We start from the raw sequence: 23,820 nt of genomic DNA, 5'->3' as shown, positions 1-23,820 counted from the left end.
ACCTCATCTGTAAAATGAGGATTAAGAATGTAAACCCCATGTGGGACACTGAAAGTGTCCAACCTGATGAGTTTGTGTCTACCCCAGGGCTTAGTACGATGCCTGGCACATAGTAAGTGCTTAATGAAAACCAAACAAAAAAACCCAAACGAACACAAAAAAAAGACAAAGGGAGCCAAACTGCCACAGAGAGATCAAACAGCAATGGACTTAGTAAAGAAAATCAATGTACTAATTACATTTTTAATAGTATTGAGTATGAGTAGATATGTATTAGGGTGGTAGTCGGGAGGACGGGAACCAGGAAAAGAAAAATGTATCAGGAACACCACTTGGAGGAGGTGAGATTTCGGGAGGGCTTGGAGGTTGGGAAGAGTTGTGCTCCATCAGATTTGAAGTGGAAGGGTGTCCTAAACAGGAAGATGGGCATGAGCAAGGGATTTAAGGTAAGATATCGGAGGAGGCATGGTGAGAAAGTGTGTTTGGGAGGAATGAAGAGTGCAAGCTGGGCTGTGGTGGAAGAAGAGTGGATAATTAAGGCAGAGAGAGACAATGGAGGGCCTAGAATTCAGAGGTTTCTGCAGAAAGGAATGGTTAGGCTTTGGAGGAGATAGATATATGGAGAATAATGTTTTAGAAAATTGAACTGGGCAGCAGAGCAAAGGAGGGGTTGGAGAAGGGAGAGGTTAGGTGCAGAGACCAGTGAGGAGGGTGATACAGTGGTCTGAATCGGTAGTCTGGTTGGGTTCTGCCAAGTGCCTGGACCAGGGTGGCGACGGTTTTGATGAGGAGGAACGGAAGAATCCGGGAAATATTAGGGAGGAAAAAGCAACCGGACTGGGCAATACAGAGAATGTGAGAGTTGAAAGAGAGTGGACAATGCCCAAATGAAATGATGGACTACACTCGGACACCATCAGAAACTATAGAGCTTACCTGACTTTCCTTTCTGATGGTCTTAATAATAATAATAGTACTCGTTAAATGCTTACTATGTGCCAAGCACTGTTCTAAGCACTGGGGCATATACAAGTTAATCAGGTTGGACACAATCCCTGTCCTACATGGCGCTCACACCCTTAATCCCCATTTTACGGATGAGGGAACTGAGGCCCAGCGTGGCTCAGTGGAAGGAGCCCGGGCTTGGTAGTCAGAGGTCATGGGTTCGAATGCCAGCTCTGCCACTTGGCAGCTTGGTGACTGTGGGCAAGTCACTTCACTTCTCTGTGCCTCTGTTACCTCATCTGTAAAATGGGGATTAACTATGAGCCTCACGTGGGACAACCTGATTACCCTGTATCTACCCCAGTGCTTAGAACAGTGCTCTGCACATAGTAAGCGCTTAAATACCAACGAATACCAACATTATTATTATAAGTGACTTGCCCAAGGTCACACAGCAGACAAGGGAAACCATCCCTAACAGGCTGCCACTTCACTGCACTCTGCCTAGTTGCTAGATGATTACTAGTTGCCTCAGTCTTGGAGGCTGCCTATAAAAAGATGCTACCCAATTTTGCATCTCCTTTGCTGCCTATCAAAGAGGAACGGCCTTAGTGTTTGATGGGAATTAGCTCCTTGCAAGAGAAATCCATTATTTTCTGATCCGCATTATTAATGAGATTAAGTGGGAAAGAATAGTGTCACACACTAATGGACCATATTTGGGGAGGGTCGTGTCCTTCAGGACTTTAGAAAGCCATTTTTAGTGTTTTGCAATTGCATTAGGAGGTGTTCGTGGCTGAAAAATTCTTGATTTTAAACTCAAAAATTTAGAGGAGTGCTTTGGGGGGTTAGTATGGGTCTGCTTTAAATAATTCAGACATGAAGAAATATGGATTCAGATAACGAAATCAAAATCAGATATTTTGTAGTTAAGAGACTTGGCTTTAAATTCAAAACCTGACAGAGATGTCATCTTGAGTAATGACTGATGGCTTTACCTCATGCAAATAAAATGTTATACATCTGAAAAGCGCTGACTGAGCATGTACTACATCCATTTATATGAACGTAAGGTATTCTTTCTCTGAATAATTAATGGTGCATTTATTTCCATAAACAATTGAATATACATTTTTCATTATTATCAACGTCAGAGTTTCTCATATTGAATGTATTAGTTTGTGAAGGAATACTGCCACTCCATCCTGACTAAATCGCAGGAACCAAGCCTATCGTTATCCCTCCATTTGTCCAATTCCATAGGGGCCACAGGAGACTACTAAAGACCCACCTTCTAAGGCGAGAAAGTGGCCCTTATTGAATTGCTGGGACACACTGAGACAAGGTGGGTGGCTAATCCTCACAAACTCCTAAAGAACACAACCCTTTGTGAGAGGAGGGGGTTGGGATGAAGATTGAAAATCTCTCTCTCTCTCCCCCCTCCCGCCCCCCACTTTTCTGCAAAGGATATTCCATGATAGGCAATCTCCTCAACCGAGCCAATTCCAATTTTCACAATCCTGGTTACCCAGCTTAAAGCTTCTGAAAGCCCCCAAGGCTGAGGACTACAAGTTATCTGTGAGGACCCCAGGCCAAAAAGTCCCTGCCAGTCTGCACAGAGCAAGATGGACTTTTGAAAAGTGTTTCTTTAAGGTGAATTTCCATTTCTGATCCAAATCTGCACTGGGCACACCTAATTTTGAGTACCATACTGATATCATAAAGGATTGACCATTCTAGACTGTAAAGCTGTTATGCACGGGGAACATGTCTATAAATTCTGTTATATTGTACTCTCCAAGCGCTTAGTACAGTGTTCCGGACACAGTAAGTCCCCAGTAAATACCTTTGATTGGTGATTGACCCACACAGGCAAATTAATGTTTGTAGAGCTGCCTCAAAGTGCCCCAGATTCCTATGAATAGTAACTGGAATTTTTCCAGCCCCATACTCTAGCACTCCCTGCAGCCCCCCAAAATTAAGCCCCTACTGAGCTTAAATCCCCATTGTACTGAGCACTCAGTACCAGGTCACATAGTCCCTGTCCTCAAGGGGGTTATAATTTAATGGGGAATTCAGACAAAAGTTATTTTCAGATAATAAAAACGGGAAGAACAAGGATAATGCAGAAGCAGAGCAAATGCCTAAACAAATAAATGAATGTTCACAAAATAAATCAAATATGAATAGGAATATGAGTGCTGAAGAGAAGAAGAAGGATTATTCTTAACAGGATGGGTGTTAGGCTGACATGAACAGGATTTTGCAAACTGTCAGGGAAGGCTACCTAGAGTAAGTGAGATTTTAGTTGGGATTTAAAGATGGCGAACACTGTGGTCTGCCGCTCTGGGAAACCTCACGGCAATCACAGTATGGGGATGGAGAATTGGAGAGGAGAATCTTAGGTCTCCCTAAAATATTTGGGAAACAAACTTCTTAAAACTAATTTTTTTTAACAGAGTGGATACTGATTAGACCATATTATTTTTGTTGAAAGCTGGGATGTCAGGACAGCAATCCAAGCTCAAATGCCTTCCTCTTCTCTCTCAACTGCGATTGGGGGTTGACAGAGAAATGATGGAACTAAGTCCTCCAACTTTCTGAGATTTCTACATGAAAGGGCTAGGAATGGTATAGAAAGTTTTAATGGTATTTGTTAAGCACTTACTATGTGCCAGGCACTGTACTAAGCGTTGGGATAGATATAAGCTAATCAGGTTGGACACAGCCCAGGCTCCACAGAGGGCTCACAGTCTTAATCCCCATAATAATGATCATCACTGCTACGGTATTTGTTAAGCCCTGTTCTAAGTGCTGGGGTAGATACAAGGTAATCAGGTTGGACACAATCCCAGTCCCATATTAGGCTCACACTGTTAATCCCCATTATACAGATGAGGTAACTGAGACACAAAGTTAAGTGCCTTGCCTAAGGTCTCAAAGCAGACAAGTGGCAAATACAGGATCAGAACCCACGACCTCTCACTCCCAAGCCCGTGCTCTTGCCACTAGGCCATGCTGCTTCCCCATTTTACAGAGGAGGTAATGAGGCACAGAGGAAGTGAAATGACTTGCCCACAGTTGCACAACAGACAAGTGGGAGAGTCAGAATTAGAACCCAGGTCCTTCTGACTCCCAGGCAGATCCACTATCCATTAGGCCATGCTGCATCTCATGTGTTGAGCATATGTTGAGCGTGCGCTGGCCTGGACGGAGGTACCCCCAGAAAGACAGCTGGTGGGTGAACTAGAGCACCTGGTAGTTGATAGAAGGTGGGATGACCAATTTATTCAAAACAGTCTTAATTCTATGACACTCTTTATCTTTTTCAAAAACTCCCCAGGGCAACCCACAAAAATTTAAGACTGCCCTGCAAAAGCAGGATATGCAATCACCCTAATCATGCATGTTACTTCCTTTTCCCCCCATTTCCCTCTGCTCCTCCCCCTCTCCCTTCCCATCCCCTCAGCACTGTACTCGTCCGCTCAACTGTATATATTTTCGTTACCCTATTTATTTTGTTAATGAAATGTACATCGCCTCGATTCTATTTAGTTGCCATTGTTTTTACGAGATGTTCTTCCCCTTGACTCTATTTATTGCCATTGTCCTCGTCTGTCCGTCTCCCCCGATTAGACTGTAAGCCCGTCAAACGGCAGGGACCGTCTCTATCTGTTGCCGACTTGTTCATTCCAAGCGCTTAGTACAGTGCTCTGCACATAGTAAGCGCTCAATAAATACTATTGAATGAATGAATGAATTTTAAAGTGAAACTATTTCTGTCTCAAAGAAAGGGAGAGGATTATTTTGGATGTAGGAGTAGCCAGCCAAAGACCAGCCCAACTTGGTCTGGGGGACCCACTGCTATACTTACACCTCACACCATTTTCCCAGTAAGTCAGGGAATTAATCTGGGAGGAATGGAATGCTAGGTGGGAAAGGGGAAAAACCAGAAGAAAACTGGGTGCGTAGGAGGTGGTTTTTGATGTCTGTTTACTTGTTTTGCTGTCTGTCTCCTTCTAGACTGTAAGTCCGTTGTGGGCAGGGATTGTCTCTATTGTTGAATTGTACTTTCCAAATGCTTAGTACGGTGCTCTGCACACAGTAAGCACTCAATAAACACGACAGTGAATGAATGAATAATTTTTAATTCTCAACCTAAGATAAAAGTATGGCATATTAGAGGCTGGATTCTGAGCAGCCCTGATCAGTCAATCAATCGTATTTACTGGGTGCAGATCACTGTATTAAGGGTTTGGGAAAGTAAAATATGACAGAGACGTTCCTTGCCACAATGAGTTTAAGGAACTTCAGGTTTAACCTTGCTCCAGGTGATCAGTCCAACTAGATAACTGAGGCAGCAAGATGAATTTTTTTGGCCTGAATGATCTCAATGGGCTGTCAACTCCAGGATAACCAGGGACTTTAGTACAGGTTGATTCCAAACCAAAATGGTGCCACAAATGAATGTGAATATCTACAGCAGCCCTGGAACCATCTTGGCCTTCCTGAGGACCTGTCAGCCACCACAAGCTCCAGCTGGTTGGAGGGACGGTTGAGGTGACATGATTCAGGGAGCGGCAGGGGTGAATTCCCTTTAATGTCATATTTCACAGGAAGCAAACATAGAATTTCTTTTCATAGACTGCCAGATGACTATTCTGTACTTTTTTATGCCCTTCAGAATCATTCATTATTTTTATGAGATATTCATCCCTTCCTAAACTTTTTTATTTTCTTCCCAAAGGCAGACTTAACTTAGGCGTTCGGAAGCACAGCTATTACCGAAATGTCATTAACTTTATCTCTTTTCCTTAGGAGTGTACTTTCTTCCTGATATTTATTTTCTTCCATTTATATTTATAAAATCCCACCTTGCTCTTTTTTTAACCTGTTTGATTATATTAAATCATTCAACTGCTAGTTACGTTTCAAACCCTTAACCGGCTTAACGGGCTGATATATTCTTGAATTCCTTGTCAAAAGCTACAGTTTCTAAACAAATCTTTTTTTTTACCAACAGTCCTGTAAAAAGGTGTGATACAATGTCTTTTTTTTTCCCCTCCCACTCTCTTTTTTGAATTGAAATCTGATATAGCCCAACCATGGCATATTAAAAAAAAATTAGTCTTTCTCCCAAAAGAGATTCTACTATAAAGTTACTAAAGTATGGACTAAGGGATGAGTCTGTAGAAAGAGCATTGGCTAGTTTCAGGATGGGGAGGAGAGGGTTTCAAAATTGGCCCAGACACCTTCAGCTAGAGAGATGGAAAATTAGGCAAGAGTCTTTAGATAGCTTTCCTTCAAAATATCTAACCAGTCCTTTAAAGGGTATTTTCCTGTTATAGTTTGAAACCAAAGAAATTCTTTACCTGACAGCACAGTGAAGACAGCAGCAAAGGCGTTTAGCTTGAGCCCATCGATCACGTTACTGGAATGGAAGAGCTCTAGGCACATAAGACTGAATCCAACGACTAAGAGGAGGATGTACAAGACCTCTGAAACTACCGACAGCCAAAGGACACCTGAAACAGATAAGAGCAGAACCAGAGGAGGGGCAGTTAGTCACCTTCTCTTATAAGGTCTGACTGGAAATAATAGCAGCACCCTTCCATTTTCCTCCCCCACCACAGATCTCAACTCTTAGCTTCACAAATTTTTGTGAGATTGGAAGGAGATGGAGGAAGCAAAAAGCCAAAATGAGAAATAGCTCAGCCCCAGGTTAGCGTGCCGAAAGAGGAATGGGAGCCATATGGAAATCTGAAGCCACTAATGAGTTTCCCGTGGATGAGGGGATAAAGGCCTGATGCTGAGGAAGGCTGTTTCATTTGCATACTTTGGGGGTTGTCTGGGGGTACTACAGGGAGGAAGAGTTTCTGTGGCATGCCTTGATTTCAAAATATTCATTCATTCATTCAGTAGTATTTATCAGTGCCTACTACCTCGTGGGAGCTTGTAGTACAGCTCCAGACCCAGTTACATCCGTAGACAGAGCTAGGAAGGCCAGGCGGGTCATGGGTTGTGTGAATGACATCCAGGGATGGATGAACACAGGTGCCTTGGGGTGGATGCTCTGGGCCCTTCATCCCTAGGGGCCTCCTAGAGGGCAGCTGTGGGTCACATTGGTTGCAACAAACTGAGAGGTGCACCCAAATTCCTTATTTCCGCTGACACTTAGTCCCTGGAATCTCTGCCCCTGGAAGTCTAGCTCTCTCGAAGACATGCCTCCGATACAGAGGCACACCCTTCAAGTCCTTCTCTCTCAAATCTCCACCCCAAACTCACCCCCGCTCTCAAATGATGACACCCCTTACTGTCACTCAGCCTAAATACAGTGAACTAGGGAAAAACAATCAATCAATCATATTTATTGAGTTCGTACCATGTGCGGAGCACTGTACTAAGCATTTGGGAGGGTGCCAACCAACTGAGTTAGCAGACAGGTTCCCCGCCCACAATGATCTCTTTCAGTCACTTTCAATTCTCCGGTATTATGGCTACACTTGGTTTCAAAAGGAATCAAAAGGGAGAAAGCAAGGAGGCGGAGAAGAAATCTCTCCTTTTCTGTCAACAAACAACTAAAAACATTACTTAGGGGGAATACAGTCTAACAGAATTACTAAATTCCTTCTCTAACATCAGGAAGCTCAGATAAGAGATGCTATGAGCATTTCTGTCACGGTTTTCTTTCCTCTCCCATCTGAGTTTCAGTGTCTACTAACTCTGCTATCCTGTTATATTGCACTCTCCCAGGCGCTTAGCACAGTGAGTGCACTGGACACAATAAGCACTCAATAAATATCATTGATTGATTGATTCTATTCCCTGGAGCTCCAAGTGGGATGGGGCAAGAGCTTCAAATAGAGATGTAGGGAACCAGACACATTCAGAAATCATCCATTCATTCATTCAATCCTATTGATTAAGCGCGTAGTATGTGCAGAGCACTGTACTTAGTGCTTGGGAAAGTACAATACAACAATAAAGTATGACAATCCCTGTCCACAACGAGCTCACAGTCTAGAGAGAGAGAAATAGACATCAATACAAAGTAAAATTACAGATATACACATAAGTGCTGTGGGCTGGGGAGGGAGGGAAGAGCAAAAGGAGCAAGTCAGGGTGATGCAGAGGCATAGTCTGGGAAGGCCTCTTGGAGGAGATGTGCCTTCAGAAAGGCTTTGAAGGAGGGGAGAGTAATTTCCCGGAGGATTTGAGGAGGGATGGCTTTCCTCCAGGCCAGAGGTAGGACGTGGGCCAAGGGTCAACGGCAAGACACGCGAGACCGAGACACAGTGAGAAGGTTAGCACCAGAGGAGCGAAGTATGTGGGTTGGTCGTAGAAGAAGAGAAGCAAGATGAGATAGGAGGGGGCAAGATGATGTAGAGCTTTAAAGGAGTTTCTGTTTGATATGGAGGAGGATAGCAACCCCTGGAGATTTTTGAGGAAGGGGGTGACATGTCCTGAACGTTTGTTAGAAAGATAATCTGGACAGCAGAGTGAAGTATGGACTGGGGGGGGTAGAGGTTGGGAGAACGGCAAGGAGGCTGATCCTTCAGATTGCAAGCACTTCGTGGGCAAGGAATGTATGTTCCTTCTGTTACATTCTCCCAAACATTTAATTACACTCTCCCAAACATTTAGTTCAATGAGTGGTACTCATTAGGCACTCAATAAATGCATTACAATGGACTGGATTCCCAGGCTTCACCTTCCTAGGTATGGCCCTGCCTGACCATAAACTTAAACGTGAGCGAATGAATAAAGCACTTGGTTCTAGTTACAAATCCATTTTAAATTTTGAATATTCTGGACCAACTGCTCTACACCTTGGTTTCTCTAGTTGTGAACTAAGAAGGTTGGCCCCACTAAGTCTCAGAGGAATGTTTTGAGGGTTAGAGAAGTGATTATTTATCAAATTCTGTAAACTCCTCAAAATAGAAAAAGAAAAGATTTTATTGGCTGGAAAAAAATCTTCAGTATACCTTCATAAAATGGGTGGGCGGGGGAGGGGGGTGCATTACACAGGAGAAAAGGAATAAGAAAAAAAGTCAGAACTATTGCTTCTGATCAAATGACAAGGTGAGAGAGGCAGATCAGCTAATAGAAGCAGCGTGGCTCAGTGGAAATAATAATGTTGGTATTTGTGAAGCGCTTACTATGTGCAGAGCACTGTTCTAAGCTCTGGGGGAGATACAGGGTCATCAGGTTGTCCCACGTGGGGCTCACAGTCTTCATCCCCATTTGACAGATGAGGTCACTGAGGCCCAGAGAAGTGAAGGGACTTGCCCACAGTCACACAGCTGACAAGTGGCAGAGCCGGGATTCAAACCCATGACCTCTGACTCCCAAGCCCGGGCTCTTGCCACTGAGCCCCGCCGGCCGGGGAACCCGGCTTAGGAGACAGAGGTCATGGGTTCTAATCCCAGCTCTGCTACCTGTCAGCTGTGTGACTTTGGGCAAGTCACTTCACTTCTCAGTGCCTCAGTTCCCTCATCTGTAAAATGGGGATGAAGGCTGGGAGCCTTACGTGGGACAACCTGATTACCCTGTATCTACCCCAGCTCTTAGAACGGTGCTCAGCACATAGTAAGCGCTTAAAAAATACCAACATTGTTATTATTATTATTACTACTAGAAGTGGGAATAGGCAGAGCTGACCAATCATGGAACAAGTGCCATTACGCAGGCAGGGTAGTCATGGTGTCTCCTCCTTGTGAGAAGATTGCCAACGAGGCAGGGAGTAAGCAGTGGCCTCCCCCACCCCCTAAACCCAATCCCCAAAGAGTGCAGTGCCGCCTAGCTGGACATTTATATGCGAGGAAGGGGATTGTTTGGAGGGAAGGGTACAAAACGCTGCTCATTTCACACTGCTTTCACCCATGAGCTCTGAGCACAGTTGATCAGGGCCATGTCACAGGTTCAGAAATGCATCCACTCAGCCCTCACTGAAGGCAGCAAAGCCATTTGAGGGGGGCACCTCCCTCACTGGGGTCGGGGGTCCTGGAAAGGGGGACCCAGAGCTCCACAGCCCGAGAGGTAGACTTAAAGCTCCAGAGCTCCTGGCACCTGATAGATGTTCAGCCCATCCCGCCAGCTGCTGATTCTTGCAGTCTCCTGCATGTCTGAAGATTAAGACGTTGAAAAGGAAAGATTTTATGTAAAAAAAAAATCCCTTCTCCTAGATATTTCTGTGGATTTCTACCCTAGAATAATGAGCCTTCTGGCAACTTTAAATCTGTAAGAATACCCACAAAAGATATATCCTCTCAGTCTCAGAGACCTTTGGCTGGACCCTCGATTGGGTCCAGAAGAGAGAGTGCCCCTGTCAAGTAGAGTCGGTCCTGCACCATCTTTGAGGAGAGCATTTCATTTGAAGCCCACAACCCCACCCTGCCTTCCTCTACTTTTTAAGAGTCCTTTTGGACTCTTCCTCTATAAACCTCTTCTTTTGGTAGCTGTCACCGCAGTTATACCACACAATAAAAAACCCAGAATAATTTAACTCGCTGTCTGGATTTCCCTGGTTGCCTTCATCTTCCACACCCCTTTCTCTTTCCTTGGGTGGTGACTATTTTGGTGCCGGGTTTTTTTCCTCTGCCTCGCAGTATTACTGGCACTCAGTCTTCCTGTCGATGCTCCTTCGTTCTTCTGCTTCTGCCACTCGGTATTATTAAGCTTTTTTATTCACTATCTTCCCCGCATGCCACCCCCACCCCCCACATATTCCCGATGCTTCCTGGTCCACACGCAGACATACTCGACCCTGAAAAACGCTACAAACACATACAATCCTCTCTTAACCCCCTTCCAAATTCAGGACCTGAAGGTTTGCCAACAGTCCCTGATTTTCTTGGACTGTCAGGAATAAAAATCCTTTCCCTACGTAGAAAAAAAAATCCCAAATCCTGTGGTGTTTTGGTTTTCCTAACATATTTTGGAATAAGGGGAACTAAATTTGGGGTTTAATAAGGGGAATAAGGGGAACTAAATCACTAAACTTTCCTGAGAAGCCATAACATAAATACACACACACACACACATGCAGATTTGTTTGGGGTTTGCTGCTCGGCACATAGATCAATCAACCAAGCAATCATTTATGAGCACTTACTGTGTGCACAGCGCTGTATTATGTGCTTGGGAGAGTGCGATATAACAGTTGGTAGACATGATTCCTGCTCAAAAGAAGCTTACAGTCTAGAAGGGGAGAGAGAATTCAAATAGATTATGGATATGTACACAGTGCTGTGGGTTTGAGGGTGGGGTGAATTAAGTGCAAGGATGACACAGAAAGGGAGAGGGAGCAGGGAGAGTAGTGGAGTAGGACATAGATGATTTAGTCAAAACGAATTTCCTCATCCAACCTCATTCAATCCTTTACCTCTATGCACAACTGTCCTTTGATGCGGAGATGACACTGCTGTTGGAAAGATGATAAATCTTTTCCAAACTTCTTCTTTTCGTAATATGCAGCCTAACTCCTCTACCTTCACTCCTTCCAACACCTTTCCCACTCCCTTAAGACCAATTTTCCTTCTGTTAACCCCATTCCTCTCATTTTTCCTCTCTCATTCTTCAGACACTCCAGATTTTAACACCTTTTCGGCCCCGCCCCTTATCGAGCACTTTAATCTCCCTCCTTTCAGGGCCCTATTGTCTCCGTCCCTTTAAAGAGTCCAAATTCTCAATTTCTGTGTTCCAAGAGCCCCACTGTCCCAAGGAGAAACTCCAGTTTCCACTCATTCCCCTCTCCTGTACACTGAAAGAGAAGGAAGAAAAATCCTCCCTACTCCTTCTCCTCTCCAAAGTCCCCACAACCAACCAGGGAAATTGAGTCCAAATACCTGAGAAAAAGCAGGGCTAGGAAACTGGCCACACAAGTGCAGTCAATCGATCAAGCTGCCTATTGGGGAAGCAGCGTGGACAATGAGAATTAAGACCGTGAGCCCGACCTGGGACAACCTGATTACCTTGTACCTACCCCAGCGCTTAGAACAGTGCTTGGCACACAGTAAGCGCTTAACAAATGCCATCATTACTATTATATTGTACACTCCTCGAGGGCAGGGATCATGCCTATCAACTACACTGTATTCCTCTAAGTACTTACTGCTTTACAGTAAGTGCTCAATGGAGGAGCAGCCTGGCCTAGTAGAAAGAACATGGACCCTGGAGTCAGAGGACCTGGGTTCTAATCTTGGCTCTGCCAATTTCTTGCAATGGGATCTTGGGCAAGTCCCTTAACTTCTCTGCACCTTCTGTCCTCCCTCCTAATTAGACTGCGAGCCCCATGCTGGAAAGGGAATGTGTCCAACCTAATTAACTTATATCTACCCCAGCGCTTAGAATAGTGTTTGACATATACTAAGCACTTAACAAGGCCATTAAATTATCATCATCATCATCACTTACCGATTTTAATTCCAAGGTTCCTGGATCAGGTTATGAGGTGTGACTAGTAGTTTGAACCCTCAAATACATTCCCTTGGTCTACAGGGACATTCCAGTGGTACTTCTGAGGTGGCAGATTTGGGGTTCTACTGGAATAGCTGTGGGAAGGGCTGTGAAATGTTCCCCCCCCCCGCCCCCAAAATCTGCTCTACATAGACAAGTTGTTTTTTTCCCAAATTGTAAAGGATAGAGAAAAATAGCGAGATGAACACACCCACTTAAAACATTAGCGAGAACATTTTAGGTTTTGCTATTTTGGGCACTTTCAGCTTTTACTATTAAAGAGGGAAAGAAAAGAGTGGAAGACTGCAGACCGAGTGGGGAGCTGGGGAGAGAAGAGGATGCGGGGGCAAGCAAGCAAATGAGAAAGAAGACGAAGGTAGAATGGAAGGGAGGGGGAAGTAAGAGGGCAGTGTAAAATAGGAAAAAAAAGTGTGTGACTTTGCTCCCTCTGGTCCCAGATGCACAGTTCTATTCCAGATACTGTCTCATGTTCCTTCTTTAGAAATCCAGAGTGGGAGGTCAGCGGGGAACTTTAATATGCAAATTAGCAACTATAATTTTCTGAGACAGCAGCTCAACACTTTTACTAACGGGATGACAGCACTGCCCATTGCCTTTACCCTCGGCCCTATAGCTCCGAGGCCTCACCAAACCCCGCAGAACTAAATTAGGGAGCCTGACACATATTTCTTTGAAATTAATTGTGCAAAGGAGTTCAGGACATTTTCTTTCTTCCAGAGGCTAGAGGCCATCCTCTGAACTGGCCTTTCCCAGGGAGAAAATGCACAGGAGACTAAGGAATAAGAGAAGAATAAATGTGTCTGGGCTGAACAGACAGCAGAATACTGGCTCTGTCAAACATACTGCTAAACACGGGGCACCTACCAATTGAAATATCTAAGCTCCATTGCTTGTGATAGAACTGTCCTCGGGGTCACCGCTGGTGTTATTCTTGGGGGTAAAGTAAGATGATTAGATGTCCTGCTTTCAGGAAGGCGGGTCATCCCTGGGAAGGAGCCATCTTCTCAGTGACAGAAAATGAGGTGGAATGCCCAAGAACTCCATTCCTGAGCCCCTCCGGTGTCACCGGGGTGCAAATTATTGAAGGGCTTATAAATGATTGAATAGGAATAGTCAAGTTGCCCACGGAAATCATTCCCGTTCCTGGACTCGTTCTGTTGACCCTCTAATGGTGAAGAAGTGAGGCTAAATATAGCTTCCAGGGAGAGCAAAATATCCCCCTAAAGCAGTATCACTGATGAAAGCAGCCAATCGGCCTGTCTGGCCAAAACAGAAAATGAGCCAGGGCTTCTGTGGCTCCCTAACCACCTCTCTTAGCTCCCACTATCAGGGAGCTAGGAGAAACTCCTATTTCTAGGAGAAACTCCTATTTCTATTGTGAACTGAGAAAGATGCATCCTGTTGGTGGGGGTGAAGGTAGGTAAGTGTTCTTTTTTTTGGGAGGGGAAATATCGGGGGTGAACCTCCTTAAGGGTCACAAAGAGACCCACTGATGGATTCCCTCCTACCAGGAACCCCTTACATATCTGGTTAGAGGATAGCAACTTGATTGAGAAGGCTTGTTTACCGCAAATCCATACCGAACCCTTGATTTTTCTATTAATTCTAAAAGAATAAGCAAAGCCCAGAGGCAAACTAAAGGAAATGGTTCTACAAATGTACTAACCATCACGTAGCTACTGTCTTCTACACTCAGTTGTAACCTGGGTGTGGCCAGACATGCACTCAAACCAATTTGGAAGCTCCAAAGCAAAGCACATTACCAAGCCCGCCCCACACACGTTTTTTTAAGCCTTAATCAGTTGATCAGCATTTATTAGGAACTCTTAGGGGAGAGGTAATGCACAACAGATGGCTTAATTTTAGTTCTGAAGGTGACACTAGTGACAATGAGATATAATCAGGTGGTACAAGTGCATTTTAAAAGATCAACAAGGAAGACACTCCCTTTCACACTGCAGGTAAGCAGAGAGGGTTTCTTGTTTTGCTAATGTGTTTCTGCCTGTCTCTTGGTATAATGATCTGCAGAAATTCTTTGCTCAAGAAGAGAGCCCTTCTCCTGGATACTCCTCCAGGCTGAATCAGTCTATGGCGATGTCCTCCCACAACGGTGTTACACTAGGAAACAGATGAGGACACAGCAATGTTTACTGCTGAGAAGATTGCGCCAAGATATTCTCTTCTGTGGCTATAGGCAATATTTCTAATCCTGCCCAGCCAAAGTTAGCCACTGGAGAACTAGGTCAGAGAGAAGCAGCATGGCCTAGTGGATAGAGCGCGGGCCAGGGAGTCAGAAGCACTTGGGTTCTAATCCCGGCTCCGCCACTTGTCTGCTGTGTGACCCTGGGCAAGTCACTTCACTTCTCCGGGCCTCAATTATCTCACTTGTAAAATTGCGGTTAAGACCGTGAGCCCGAGTCATTCGTTCTTTCATTCATTCAGTCGTATTTCTTGAGTGCTTACTTTGTGCAAAGCACTGTACCAAGCATCTGGGAGAGTACGATATAACAGTAAACAGATACATTCTCTGCCCACAACAAATTTACAGTCTAGAGGGGGAGACGGGCTCTATGTGGGACATGACTGTGTCCAACTTGATTAGCTTGTATTTACACCAGGGCTTTGAATGGTGCCTGACTCAGGAAATGCACAACGAGCACGATATTAAAAAAGGAGAGAGGATGGATGCCTAGCACAGTCCATCCCCACTACTGGAAAATTAAGTCAAATGTTTGTCCTACTCACAGCAGGGTGCTCCAACAAATGGAAAGCTCAAGAGGTTGGTTGTTGGCGACACCCTGGGTGTCGGAGCAGCCCTCTGAGGAACACTTCCCTCATTTGGACTGAGAAGAGAGCGAGTTCGTCATTAAGAGCACTAGTGTGAGATTCGTTGTCAGTCACTCTTAAACCTTTCCACCAAACCCACGGTCCCGGATAAGATCTCCTAACCAGTAGCAGTGTGGCCTAGTGGAAAGAGTCTGGGTCTGGAAGTCAGAGGACCTGGGTTCCAATCCCAGCTCTGCTACTTGTCTGCTGTATGGCCTCGGGTAAGTGATTTGGCTTCTTGGTGCCTCAATCCCCTCATCTGCAAAATGAAAAGAATAATAATAATAATTGCGGTATCTGTTAAGGGATAACTATGTGCCAAGCATCATTGCACATAACTATGCACATAACTATGTGCTAAGATCTGGAACAGGTACAAGATAATCAGGTCCCACATGGGGCGAACAGTCTAAGTAGGAGGGAGGGAGGGTACTGGATCCACATTCTGCAGATAAGGGAACCGAGGCACAGAGAAATCAAATGACTTGCCCAAGGTCACCCAGCTTGCAAATGGTGAACCCAGGTCCGCTGACTCCCAGGCCCTTGCTTTCTCCCCTAAGCCATGCAGTTTCTCTCTAACAGATTAGCTATCTGTTCTCCCTTCTACTTAGCTTGGGAGCTGACGTCTTCTATCTACCCCAGAGCTTACTACATAGTAAGCACTTAACCAAAATCACAATTATTAGTAGTAGTAGCAACAGTGTCTTCAGTGAGATGAGCAGTCATATATTACACTTATTCTTAAGAACATCCGAAAATTTCTTTCTATCACTCAGTTTCAGTTTGAGGTTCTGATGTCCTTCTAGAGCCGAAGAAATGCATGTTTTCTCATCAGCTGAGAGTTGAAGAGTGACAGACAGCTCAGGCGGCAGCTTTCTTCTTTGGAACAGTTGTATTAAACTGGCTGTGACCCTTCCTTGATGAGCAGGGCAAGGCCTTGCTTAGGAGGAAGCGATCAACATTTTCCTTTCTTATAGTACATGTTGGGTTGTGCTATCCATTCTTAATTTAATGCATCACAGAAAGGAGGGGTAAGAAACCCAGAGCAAATAAAAATGAGTTGGTTGAGGAAAAACCTAAAAGGGATGGGACTGCTGAGGGCAGAAACTCTCAAGAAGCAGAGATATAGACTCTTTCAAGAAAATACACCAAGCCACCTTTCAACTCAGTTATCAAATCAATATGTCACACCTTGATAACCACTATGAGATTCCCGGTATGCTCGCTCTATGATGGTTCAAGTCTGTAGTATTAAATATTGTAAATAAGCGGTGGCGAGGGACATTTACTGCCCAGTCAACATAGAGGGAGTTGCTATTTTCTAAATGTCAATATTTTAAGTCTAAAAAGAGCGGAAGAACTCAATTCGTCTTCATCATTCGCTAGATGCACAGGGATTTAAGGACATATTGAATTTGCAACATGTATTGTAATTAGGCATCACGATTTATCCAGGTTCAAAAACCCAATATAAACAAGTCCTACTAGTCCCTTTCTACAAATGACAAGCACACACAAGCCTAGCCTCCTCACCAGAAGAAGGTGGGGTGAAAGTCCAAACAGGGCCTGTTTTTCTCACCCAAACTCCACGTGTGGACTCCTTCTCCTTTGTTAGGGAGGGTGGAGAAAGCAGCCATGACAAAATGCTCAAAATGCTGAATTGGTACCCCGAAACAGTCTCTCAAAATCTTTGAGACAGCTCTGAGGGGGATCAGCTTTGCCAAAGTCAGGCCCCTTCCCTAGAGGTTTCGGACCCTAGAACCAATAGGCCAGGGTGGAGGCCACTGCTCCCAACCCAATTTGACTGAACTTATCCCAGTGCTCAGTACAGTGACTGCCCCATAATAAGCACTTAACAAATTTTGTGATTATTATTATTATTCTGCGGTTGATCCTTGGGGAGGCAGGCTTAAGGATCAGAAACTTTATACGGGTGTAGTAATTCTGCTCCTCAAATAATTTCTCCCCTGGGCCCAGGCCACAGAACATTTAGTCAGTGGACTGATTTATCTCATCCTGGACCAAGTATCTCTAGCAGCCAACTGGGGAGGAACAGAACCCTCTAAAGAGTCTGGGGAAATTGCCCTGTTTTGTCTTAGGGATGTTTTGGCTTGGGTTGGACGAATAATAGCTGTTCCAGGCCTCTGGGACTCCGGCAGGATTTAGGTTGGATGACCTCCCAGCCTGTGAACACTCTATGGATCCTAGGACTTCCATTCAGACCAGACCAGGAACACGGCTCATTAGTTCCTATGGAGGGGTTTGCAACTTCTCTTGACCAGAGGGCTTCTCCCAACCAGGAACAGGCCCAGCTCAGATCCTCCTAAGAATATCAGGGACCCCCATAGTCCCAAGAGGATTCCACAAGGCTGACCTAGATCAACCCAATGCTCTGAAATGTGTCTTCATATCGCCGCAGGGGTAGGGACGTGGCAAAAACAAAGTTTCGGCTGAGAGCAAGTCCGTCAGTGCGGAGGGTGGTGTTGCGTCTCTTTTCTGTAAGGTTTATTATTTGACCTAGTACTTCTCCTGTTTAAAACACAGCACATCCCTTTGGTGCATGAGGAGGAGGAGGAAGCTTCTGGCAGAAAGAATGGTCCATCAGAGCTGGGATTGAGGACCTGAGGTTATTGATTGCACATGCTGATAAAGATGTTTATTTGCAATCCTCCCTCTTGCTCTTCCGGCTTTCACTCTTCTTTCCCTCATTGCACCAGGCTTTTTCTCCGCCTGCTCTCCTCTATCATCTTTCATTTTCCGGTTTCCTTTGCTGGTGTAATTTATTACTCCCCCTTCCTTTGATCTTTTTTAATATTGAGCCCTCCTTCGTTCCCTATCCTCCCCACCTCCTTTTTTCTTCTCTTTACCTAATTTAACTTTTCTCTGCAATTTGCACCCTAACCCCTGCCAACTATCTTGTTTTCATCAGCAGTGGAATATAAACAAGAGGATTCCTGCCATGTATAGGACTTCTTTATTATCTATACTCGATCAATGCTCAGCACTTCTCTATATATGTTTACTCAACTGGGTGTTCCATCCCTTCCTTGGTTGTACAACACAATCAAGAAGGTCAGCACATCCTTCGGGAGACTGTCAGGCAGCTCAGACAGTAAACTCGTTATGGGCAGGGAGCGTGTCTAATTCTGTTGTATTGTACTCTCCCAAGTGCTTGCAGCGTGGCTCAGTGGAAAGAGCAGGGGCTTAGGAGTCAGAGGTCATGGGTTCAAATCCAGGCTCCTCCACCTGTCAGCTGTGTGACTTTGGGCAAGTCACTTAACTTCTCGGTGCCACAGTTACCTCATCTGTAAAATGGGGATTAAGACTGTGAGCCTCACGTAGGACAACCTGATTACCCTGCATCTCCCCCAGCGCTTAGAACAGTGCTCGGCACATAGTAAGTGCTTAACAAATACCAACATTAGGAGTAGTAGTACAGTGCTCTGCATAAAAGTGCTCGATAAATATGGATTAATTGATTGATTGTGGGAGAGTGTGGAATCAGGCTTGAGACCGAGCAGAAAGTCTACCTCGCCATCTAGTTTTCCGGTCTTCTCTACAGCTCTGAGACTTAGGCCACAACCCAGCTCTTTGAGCAGCTCCGTCAGTGTCGTTTAGGGTCCTGCTCAATATCTAAAGCAAGACAGCGTTACGAACACTGTGGTCAGTCTTCTAGCACTGTGGCTATGCTCACCTTAACGCAGCGACGCTGAGTGGGATCAAGTCAAGAGACCCTTCACACGTGAAGAGATGGGAAGCAGCGTGGCCTTGTGGATACAGCACGGGCCTGGGAGTCAAAAGGGTCTGGGTTCTAATCCCACCCTCCCACCCGCACTTGGTTGCCGTGTAACTGTGGGCAAATCTCTTAACATCTCTGTGCCTCAGTTCCCTCGCCTGTAAAATGGGGATAAAGACTTGTGAGCCCCATGTGGGACATAGGCCGTGACCAACCTGATTAATTTGTATCTACCCTAGCTTAGTACATTCCCTGCTGCATAGTAAGCGCTTAAATACTACAGAAAATCAACTAATTGTTTCACAAAGCTTTGGAACAGTTGTATTAAACTGGCTGTGACCCTTCCTTAGAATGGAAGTTGGATGGAGTTTCCAGCAGCAATAGGATGCCTCTCTATCAATCAATTGTATTTATTGAGGGCTTACTGTGTTAAGAGCACTGTACTAAGCACTTGGGAGACTACAAAATAAAAGACTTGATAGATACGTTCCCTGCCCACAAGAAGCCCACAGTCTAGAAGGAGAGACAGACAACAAAATAAATTAGAAATATGCACATAACGGCTGTGGGGCTGTGGGCAGGGAGAATAAAGGGTACAAATTCATGTACATGGATGACACAGAAGGGATAGGGAGTAGAGAAAATGAGGGATTAGTGGTAGAACCCCCCTTGGAGGAGATATGATTTTAATAAGGCTTTGCAGGTGGGAAGAATGGTGGTCTGTCGAATATAAAAGAGGAGGGAGGTCCAGGCCGGAGGGAGGATGTGGGTGAGGGGTCAGCGGCAAGACAGACAAGACTGAGGTACAAGGGGTAGGTCAATGTTTAGAGGAGCAAAGTGAACAGGATAGGTTGTAGTAAGAACTCTATGTTGATGGTACTGATGTCTGACTACTTGTTTTGTCTGTCTCTCCCTTTTAGCCTGGGAGCCCATGGTTGGGCAGGAATGTTCTCTATTTGTTACTGAATTGTACATTCCAAGCGCTTAGTTCTAGTGCTCTGCATACAGTAAGGACTCAGTAAATACCACTGAATGAATGAATAAGAAATCCAAAAGGTGAGATAGGAGGGGCCAAACACACAGCCACAATGGTGACCGAGAAAGAGATCTGAGTCCATTATTTGCTCAAAACTCCGCAGAAAATTCCTTAGTGGAACCTAAGCCCTGAACCGGCCAAGACCAAAAAAGATACATGAAGCATTCACAGGCACTTCGTGTTCCCTTGTTTTTCCCTATTTTCTATCTCTATATTTGTCCTTTCCAATCCCCCTCACCTGTCCCACTTTCTCTTGCCCCTCCCCAACAGTGGTTATTTTTCAGATCTCACAGCGAGTGAAACCAGAGAAAAATGGACATCCTGTATGGGCACTTTTTTCTCAAATGTAAGTTATTTGTGGTGCCCCAAATCATTTGTTGCTTCATTTATTCATTCAATCGTTACTTACTGAGCACTTTCCGTTACACGGCACTGTGCTAAGCGCTTGGGAAAGTACTACAACAAAAAGCGGACACATTCGAGCTTACAGTCTAGAGGGGGGGAGACAGACATCAATACAAATAAATTACAGATATGTACAAAAGTGCTGAGGGGCTGGGAGGGGAAGGGAACAAGTCAAGGTGATGCAGAAGGGAGGGGGAGAAGAGGAAAGGGAGGGTCTCTTCTGGGAAGGCCTCTTGGAGGAGATGTGCCTTTAATAAGGCTTTGAAAGGCTTTGTCAGACTTGAGAGGGGAGGGAGTTCCGGGCCAGAGGCAGGATGCGGGCGAGGGGTCGGCGGCAAGATAGATGAGCTGGAGGCACTGTGAGAAGGTTAGCACTAGAGGAGCAAAGTGTGCAGGTTGGGTTTTAAGAGAGTAGTGAGGTGAGGTAGGAGGGGGCAAGGTGGTGGACTGCTTTAAAGCCAATAGTGAGGAGTTTTTGTTTGACGCGGAGATGGATGGGCAACTACTGGAGTTTTTTGAGGTGCGGGATGACGGATCCTGAACATTTTGGTAGAGAAATGATCCGGGCAGCAGACTGAAGTATGGGCTGGAGTGTGGAGAGACAGGAGGCTGATGCAGTAATCCGGGGGGAGAGGATGAGTGACTGTATTAACGTGGTAGCGGTTTGGATGGAGAGGAAAGAGTGGATTTTAGCGATGTTGTGAAGGTGGGACCGACAGGATTTAGTGATGGATTGAATATGCGGGTTGAATGAGAGAGGGGAGTCAAGGAAAACGCCAAGGTTACGGGCTCGTGACACAGGAAGGACGGTAGTGGCGTCTGTCCCTTACCTGTCTCACAACAAAGAACACGGGAGAAGGGCTGTCTGCACCTGCACACTGCTTCGTGGATGAATTCAGCGAGGCCTGACCCACTCAGCAAGTACAGTATCCCAGACCAATGAGCATTCGTGCGAGTTCTCGAGCTGGCCGGCGACTCACCGTGGAGCAGCGTTTTTTCACCGTTCCCCGGTTTGGCACTCGGTTACTCCCCACTGGGCATTCGGAAACCAAGCTGGAAGTTCAGGTTCCAGCCCGGATACGCTTGTTTTCTCAACCGTGGCCTGCTGAGTCGGCCCCTCCAGGGAGCCATGAGCTCACCCTGCTGCCAGAGGCGGCCATCCAGGGATCTGGCTCAGGTGCGGCCAGCGGGGAGCCCCGAGAGCAGGACTTTCTGAGCTGGGGCTCTCCGGGGGGGGGACGGTCACCCAGCCGGGGCCCGCAAAGCCAATGGGGTGGGGGGGGAGGGCTGGATAATGGGATGGCCCAAATGTGAGCTGGATGACGGGAGTGATAAGTGACTGAGTCCATGGATCACGGATAGCTATTACTCTCCACCTCTCCTCTCTCCCCAGAACTTTTCTTATTTCTATTTTCTGCCTCATCTCTATCCCGCCACCCCCATTATCTTTTTAATTGCCATCTTGGCTGGCGTGATCATTCTTGGGGAGGAGATGGAAGTGGTCTTGTAAAGTTACGTGAAGGGGCTGGAAGTGGGCTCTGCCAACAGCAAATAGAAAAGACGACGTTCCTTCCTGGAGACCGTGGAGTTGTGTGGGGCAGATGGTCTCTGGACGCCTCCCTCCCAGCCGGCCTCTACCTACTTAATAATAATGTTGGTATTTGTTAAGCGCTTACTATGTGCAGAGCACTGTTCTAAGCGCTGGGGTAGGTACAGGGTAATCAGGTTGTCCCACGTGAGGCTCACAGTTAATCCCCATTTTACAGATGAGGTATCTGAGGCACAGAGAAGTTAAGTGACTTGCCCACAGTCACACAGCTGACAAGTGGCAGAGCTGGGATTTGAACTCATGACCTCTGACTCCCAAGCCCGGGCTCTTTCCACTGAGCCATGCTGCTTCTCTATCTCACACACAGTCCCACTAAGCAGCCTGGCATAGTGGCTAGAACATGGGCCTGGGAGTCAGAAGGTCCTTGGTTCTAATTCTGACTCTGCCACTTGTCTGCTGTGTGACCTTGGGCAAGTCACTTCACTTCTCTGGACCTCAGTGACCTCATCCGTCAAAAGGGGATCGAGGCTGTGAGCCCCAAGTGGTACAGGGACTGTATCCAACCTGATTTGCTTGTATCCACCCCAGTTTAGTAGGGAAGCAGCGTGGCTTACTGGAAAGAGCACGGACTTGGGAGTCAGAGGTCGTGGGTTCTAATCCCAGCTCCACCACTTGTCTGCTGGGTGACCTTGGGCAATCCCTTAACTTCTCTGTGCCTCAGCTACCTCCTCTGTAAAATGGGGATTAAGCCTGTGAGCCCCATGTGGGACACCTTGATCAGCTTGTATCTACCCCAGTGCTTACAACAATGCTTGGCACATAGTAAGCGCTTAACAAATCCACAATTATTATTTTATTATTATGGTGCCCGGCACATAGTAAACACTTAAATACCGTCATTATTATTATTATTGTTACTATACCTTCCCCAGTGCTTAGAACAGTGCTTGGCACATAGTAAGCGCTTACCAAATACCATTATTATTATTATTATATCAGAGGGAGGAGGACTTAGAGGTTGAGAAAGAATAGCCTATATTATCTATCTCTTCCAGGCTAGACTGCACTTGCAATGTCCTAAGCAGACAGTCTAGGACAGTCTATCATATTTGAAAAGATCTCCAGGAAAGGAAATTCCACCATTTTCTTTTGTAACCCATTCTAGTTCTTCCTTATTTCTAAATTCAATTCAATTTCATCTCATTTGCTCCTATTCCGTGCACAGTGGATATATTTAACTTGTTTATGTTCTCCAGTCTCAAAATACAGCATAATGTATTTGAACGAAGAACTCCTGAGGAAATAATGATTCTTTCCTCTCTAATATTGATGATCCACAACTGTTTTATCTCTTGATAAAATTTTACCTATGGCCAAAAACTTATACCGGCTTGAGTTACCCAATTTGTTTTAATGGTTTGCTAGCAACCGAGCCCTTTTGCAACTGCTTAAATCTAATCCAGAACCTGATTAAATAGTTCATTTTTGTGACCACCAAACCCCCTCTTATATTACCATTATAACCTTTAATGTTAGCATCCGTACAAACAGATTTATCTTCACATTCTGGATCCTTAACCTCGTCGTGAAAATTAGTGCAGGGCCTAAAAGAAACCAGAATGGACTAGTAATAGGTCGGTGAGGGCGGGGCAGATTTTTGAAGGTGATCCTGGACAATTTTAGAAAAATATATCTAGGAATTGGGACTGCCCTGACAAGCCTGTTAGCCTACCATATACCTACTCCAAAGTGCTCTTGCTCTCCTCTATCAGGGGCATGAAATTACTGCGAAGCAAGTGAGGGGGCTGTACACAGACACTACCCCAATGAGAACAAGGAAGCAGG

General features: G+C 45.4%; 1 protein-coding gene across 6 annotated transcripts in view; it reads right to left on the bottom strand.

Annotated features, from left to right (window-relative positions):
* The window catches only part of GSG1L (GSG1 like), a 249,653-nt gene that overhangs the window by 128,065 nt on the left and 97,768 nt on the right, over positions 1–23,820 (bottom strand). For 5 of the 6 annotated variants that reach the window (XM_029057523.2, XM_029057526.2, XM_029057531.2 and 2 more), the window contains exon 3: positions 6,318–6,470. The exons of the other annotated variant lie outside the window; for it this stretch is intronic. In XM_029057523.2, the coding sequence (XP_028913356.1) occupies positions 6,318–6,470 (153 nt within the window). The remainder of the gene's footprint in view (positions 1–6,317; positions 6,471–23,820) is intronic. 6 annotated transcript variants of the gene reach the window in all.

The sequence above is a fragment of the Ornithorhynchus anatinus genome, chromosome 2, assembly GCF_004115215.2.
Source record: "Ornithorhynchus anatinus isolate Pmale09 chromosome 2, mOrnAna1.pri.v4, whole genome shotgun sequence".
NCBI lineage: Eukaryota > Metazoa > Chordata > Mammalia > Monotremata > Ornithorhynchidae > Ornithorhynchus > Ornithorhynchus anatinus.
This window is presented reverse-complemented; position numbering and strand designations above follow the sequence as displayed.